Raw genomic sequence first — 6,000 nt, forward strand, 5'->3', positions numbered from 1 at the left:
ATTATTTATAGGATGGTCATAAAGGGAACAGATATTAACTGGAACGGGCACTCGGTGGAGCGCACACCTCCACCAGGCTGAACAGTTTACGTTTTGTATCCCACTGATGGGCCAGATCTGGATCCGGACTTGAGCCAAAATCTAATCGGCTTGCTCTTGTCACCTGTCACCCATCCACCTAGTTTTGTCCAAATCCGTCCTTAACTTTTTGAGATATCGTGCTACATATCGGTTTTAGCCGCATTACTCAATGGTGAAAGGTCATTTAAATTATATTCTAGGATCTGGATCCATACCTTAACCAAAATCGAATGAATTCCTCCTTGTCAAACACCCAACCTGCCCACCAAGTTTCATCTGAATCTGTCTACAACTTTTTGAGATATCATGCACACAAACAGACAGACAGACTGTGGTGGAAACATTACCTCCGTCCATCGCAGATGAGTAATGTAATTCCTTGTCAAGGTAATTAGAGTTATTTTTATTATCTCATAAATACACCAAATTGGTGCTCCTGTACCTTCCTTCCTCCCTGTCCTTCCACCCCACCATATTTTTTTTGTCCTCCTTTCCCTCCACACATTTCTGAAAGTTGGGAGATGATGAAGGAAGTGGGGGGAAATAAAAGAAAGAATAAATCTGGAATTTTCTGCTGATTGATCAGCAATTATGAGGTTATTAATCAGCAACACAACAACAACGTTTTGGGGGAAATAGAATGTCCCATTTGGCATTAGCATCTGAGTACATGAGGGATCCCATCCCAAGTTTAAATCCCCTTTGGTGTTCATTTGCGTTCGATGTTCATTATCCAATGTCCTTATAATTCCTATAAAAGTTCAGTGATCTCTCCGAGCATCCTTTCCTTGTAATTCCGTGCCATGTGATATGTCTATGACATCCCCCATAAGTCTTTTGCTCTGTTCACATATGATCCATCGTTAATAAATCCATATTAATTCCCAATATATATTTATTTTTTCATTCTGTGTGTATGTTTGTCTGTCTGTCTGTCTGTCTGTCTGTCTGTTTGTGTGTTTACCCTGTAGCAGCCACACCGTTTCAGCGATCATGACCAAACTGGGTACAGATGTCGGCCATGGTCCAACTTAGACACTTGTCATTTTTGGTGAATCTAGGTCAAAGGTCAAGGTCAAGGTCACCGAAAAACCGGAATTCTTAGTTTCGCGATAACGTCCGTTAAAATGGTCATATTGACTTCAAACCAAATCCAAAATGTGCATCTTCCAATTCTGCATCCGACCATATGTCTCATTGGGGTGTCACACCAACACCCTTCTTAGCGGTCGGGGGTCGAATGTCAGGGGGGTCGGGTCAAAACTTTCAAATTGCGATAAAAATGCCATTTCAAGTCCGATTGACTTCCGAGTTATGATCATGACCAAACTAAGTGCTATAACTCATTAACCAGTAGCACTATCGATTTATAAGAACCAAATTGATTTCCAGGTTTTTGTTTTTTCAGAGATCATGGAGATATGACAAAGTTATTCCGCCAATTCCTTGCTCAACGAGCAATTTTATTTGTTTGTTTGTGTGCAGGGTATCTCAAAATGTTGAAGACTGATCCGGATGAAATTTTATGGACAGGTTCGGTGTGTGACAAGGACGAACTGATAAGATTTTGGTGAAGATCCGGATCCGGATCCAACTGCTAGAATTTTAAGGTGATTCTTCACTATTGAGAGAGAGAGAGGGCCAAAAAGTATATACAGCATGATATCTCAAAGAATATGTGGACGGATTCGGATGAAACTTGATGGACATCTTGAGTATGCTCCCATCGCGTGTTGCCTTTTTGGCTGCTGGTTGCATCGCTGGTTAGGGGCGCAACTAAGCCTGTCATCCTTCTGAGGTCGGTGAAATGAGAACCAGTGCACTGGGACTAGGGGCACTGCATCAGTGGCAGAGTCAACCCCCTGGTGTTAATTCAGTGGCAAACCAGGCTCAAACTCAAGACCCTAGGATCGCAAGTCACCACCGTAAACCGCTAAGGTACACCAGGCTCCATGTTGAGTATGTGACCACAATGCAGATGTGACCACAATTTTGGTGAAGATCCAAATCCGGATTTGGATACGAGAATTATTTAATTATCCAAAGTGATTCATCACCATTGAGAGATAGGGCTCAAAAACGATACAGTACTGTATAGAATGATATTTCAAAAATGTATTGGGCCCAATATGTTCTCGTGGATCAGGCATTACGTGGCGGAGGTACGCGTTCTACCGAGTGCCGTGCCATTCTCTTTAGATTTTCAATGGCATTCTTGATATCATGACGTATTTGTGTTTTGATTATTTTGAGCTTCAAATGGAAATCTCCAATGGCTGATTCTTCCCTACTCTGCCCAATCCAGCATGGACGTGACTCTGACAAGCCCTTGCCTTACTCTCACCTGGACATTGCAGGTTCCTCGGGCCCCTTCCCTGGCATCCCCACCGGAGCCCCCGTTGCAGCCCTAGCAGGTCATTACATTCTCGGTCAGGTTGCTCGTGGCTAACATCATGCTCATGTTGTTCGGCTCTTGCATCCAATCCTGTAACCATTCACCACTTTGTCATCTCGTTTCACACTGTCAAATGAAATTGCTTCATTGTATACCAGTCGAGGCCTTCTCCGCATTATATCGGTGCTTATTATGCCAATCAAGACAATTAATACCTCAATTTCTACGAAAAGCCATTGATCGGGCGATGCGATTATCGTGCATTCCTGTTCGCGTTGTTCTATAGGATTTGGATATGATATGAATCTTGATGAAGGAAATGTTATTCCTTTCTAAAGCGCTTTTCTTGGCATGAATGTCGTTACAAGTAAAAATATGCAAAACTTTTTTATGATTGTGCAGAACGGCAATAAATTTTAGCATTTTCACCTTCTTTTTTTTTTGTCTTGTGTTTGATTATAATCAAGCCATGACCACTAACATGACCAATCAAATCATGACCACCACTTCACACATCTTTTTCACTCACCCCGTGCACGCGAAGTGAAAGGTAGGGTTGAGCGATTTGCTCACTTTGGCCATCTACGGACGTCGGTTTACGATCGAGGAACGACTTGATGTCAATCGAGTGTGATATTTTGAGCGCTGTACAACGCGAATCGGAACATGAAGCGGAACTCCAACCTGCAGTTTCACGGTACTTTGGCTCCGTGTTTGGCAAATTGTACGGAATCTCATCCCAAGCATACATACAGTACGCACAGAGAGGAATAAGGTAATTTTTTTTTGCTCTGTCTACCTGCCTGGCAGTCAAACAAAATTGAAAATCAATTCCAAGCAGGAGACTTCCCGTCTTTTTTAAGGATGTCATAAAGGACACAAACAACAGGCACAAAAGAACGAATGTTAAATAAGGTGGGGTATAAGACAATGCATCAACGGCGGGAAACTTCTGATTATTATTATTATTTTTTTTTTCTGCAGCCTTTAAAATCTTTATTTATTTTAATTAAATTATATACTTGAACATTGTAGAACATAAATCACTTTCTTGGCACTTTTAAAAACCTTCCATTTAGCAGTATTTGGACAAAATATGACGTCATCTCGACCAATCAGATTTTCCACTCGTGCTCTCAGCGACGGCATTCTTCCCGTGGTCCTTTTTTATTTCTCTCGAACCTGCACGGGGTACGGCCTTCTATGAACTCTCTAGTTAGTTGATGTAATTGTACTGGTGGTAATCGGACAGCTCGATAAATCTATGTGCTCTGAACATGTCAGGAGTTGTTCCTGAATCTCATCGGCACCAATGAAAGTTTGTTTAATGTAATCCACCGAAGCTTGCAGACAGCGGCATGGCTGTAACATTGCTTGCCAGGAAGTTGGCAGATGTTATTGCTTTTGCCCAAGCCACAGGCAACTCACAAAAGTTACAGAGCGCTGTGGGGATTATATGAGCATTTGGTTATTGGAGTTATACTTTGCTTTCTTTCATAAAACTCACTCAAAATGATTGATAAGTATTTTGTTCCTTCGTTCCTTGGGCGCCATTTGCCAGTCGATGTCAATATATTGGAATACTCGTGTGTCAATGCTCATGTCGGTCCTCATCGGTGGACAAGTTAAACAATGCAGTTTATTAATCAAGCTTATCAGAGTATGTTTACCACCGTAGAAAGACAGGTGCCGTTGACGCTTTGAGCATTATCCCTTTGTCAGAGACCCTCTTTAACCTTTATGGTTCTTTGAGACCCGCTTAACTCGAAGGGCTAACACTGAAAACGTCAGCTGCACCTCGTTTCCCACGGTGATGAACACACTTGGCAACCTTTAGTAAATGAAATGACATTGCCAATAGTCATGCGATGAATGAATGCAAGGACAGCCAGTTGACAGATTGCTTCGGACAAACACTGCTTAAAAATGCATTGCAATCGGTAGAGCAACAAATGTTCCTTTGAGGTGTAGTTCGTTCGTACTCGAGTGGGTGCTGAGCTTTTCGGACCTCGGTTTTCCCAGCAGTGTATTGTGACGCAAAGATGAACAGATTCGCTTTTGGGGTGAAGGGCCAAAGTTCATGTGACCTTAAAGTCATGGATTTTCGTTGCTGTGATAACTTGTGAACCACTAAAGGGATTTTGACCTAACTTGGCATAACTACGGCCTGTGATGTGAAGATGAACTGATTAAATTTTGGGTTCGAAAGTCCAAAGGCTGATAAGGACAAGTGCCCTTTAATTGAAAATCTCCTGCTGCAATTACTTATGAACCACTCAAGAGATTTCTACCATACTTGCCACACGTATGGACTGTAATACAAAATGAACTGATTCAATTTCGATTGAACCGGTCAAAGGTCGGGTATGCTTTGAAAAACATTTTGCAGACCATAACTTGAGTTGTAAGCATCTGATGTTCTCTCCCTCTCTCTCTGTCTCTGTGTCTCTCTCCGTCTCTCTCTCTCTCTCTCTCTCTCTCTCTCTCTCTCTCTCTCTCTCTCTCTCTCTCTGTCTCTCTGTCTCTCTCTCTATCTCTCTCTCTCTCTCTATCTCTCTCTATCTCTCTATCTCTCTCTATCTCTATCTCTCTCTCTGTCTCTCTGTCTCTCTGTCTCTCTGTCTCTCTGTCTCTCTGTCTCTCTGTCTCTCTGTCTCTCTGTCTCTCTGTCTCTCTGTCTCTCTGTCTCTCTGTCTCTCTGTCTCTCTGTCTCTCTGTCTCTCTGTCTCTCTGTCTCTCTGTCTCTCTGTCTCTCTGTCTCTCTGTCTCTCTGTCTCTCTGTCTCTCTGTCTCTCTGTCTCTCTGTCTCTGTCTTTTTTTTATTTTTATTTTTTTCACATGATCTTTTGTTGAGATCAAACGTAACAGCGGGTTGACATCTAACAAGGGTGAATATATCTATTGAGGCATTCTTGTCAAATTCCACTTTCTAGTTTATACACTTGTACATTACCCATAACATTTGACTCCATGATTGTGTTTAACTTGTATATTTAAGATTCAGCCAATTTCCATGCACAGTAAAACATAGTAGTTTGTATTGACAGTGAAATGTACAAACCAGACGTCTCTCTCTCTCTCATCCATGGATATTTTTCTTATTTCCGATATTCCCTTGATCCCGATTTGCATCCAGGAACAGAACAGTTGTGGTTAACCACTTTGAGAATGCTGCTTCTTTTTCATTTGTGTGCAGTACAAGGCTGTGGGGTAGCATCATGGCTGAGGGTGCTGTTGTGCCACTGATGCATTGCCCTCTGATGGATTGGGCAATAATTTGTAATTTGTTCAGGATGCCGGCGAAAACTCGCCTACTCTTAGCGACGGGCACCGTGGGATCTTCGACATCCACCAATGAATGCTGGAAGACAGGACGTCCAGTTTAACGTCCATCCAAGGGACGGCGGCACACATGTTGATGAATCGATCGCCCGTAACAGAAACACTGGGAATGACAGTTTGTAGGTGGGTCGGGATTCACAACCAGGCTAGACAGCTTCGAGGCGACTCATGCGTTCCTCTAG

The 6,000-nt window shown here is 42.5% G+C and overlaps 1 protein-coding gene across 4 annotated transcripts in view; it reads left to right on the top strand.

Moving 5' to 3' along the window:
• The window catches only part of LOC147033899 (putative aminopeptidase W07G4.4), a 76,814-nt gene extending 73,905 nt beyond the window's left edge, over positions 1-2,909 (top strand). For 3 of the 4 annotated variants that reach the window (XM_085872519.1, XM_085872510.1, XM_085872498.1), the window contains one exon: positions 2,387-2,909. In XM_085872519.1, coding sequence (XP_085728645.1) covers positions 2,387-2,530 — 144 coding nt within the window. In that variant the 3' untranslated portion in view covers positions 2,531-2,909. Of the gene's footprint in view, positions 1-1,566; positions 1,692-2,386 lie in introns of all 4 variants that reach the window. The other variant, XR_015055913.1, reaches the window with a different exon arrangement.
• Positions 2,910-6,000: the final 3,091 nt, after the last annotated feature.

Source organism: Eptatretus burgeri, chromosome 1 (genome assembly GCF_056783735.1).
Source record: "Eptatretus burgeri isolate ZD-2024b chromosome 1, Ebu_testis_v1, whole genome shotgun sequence".
NCBI classification, from domain to species: Eukaryota; Metazoa; Chordata; class Myxini; order Myxiniformes; family Myxinidae; genus Eptatretus; species Eptatretus burgeri.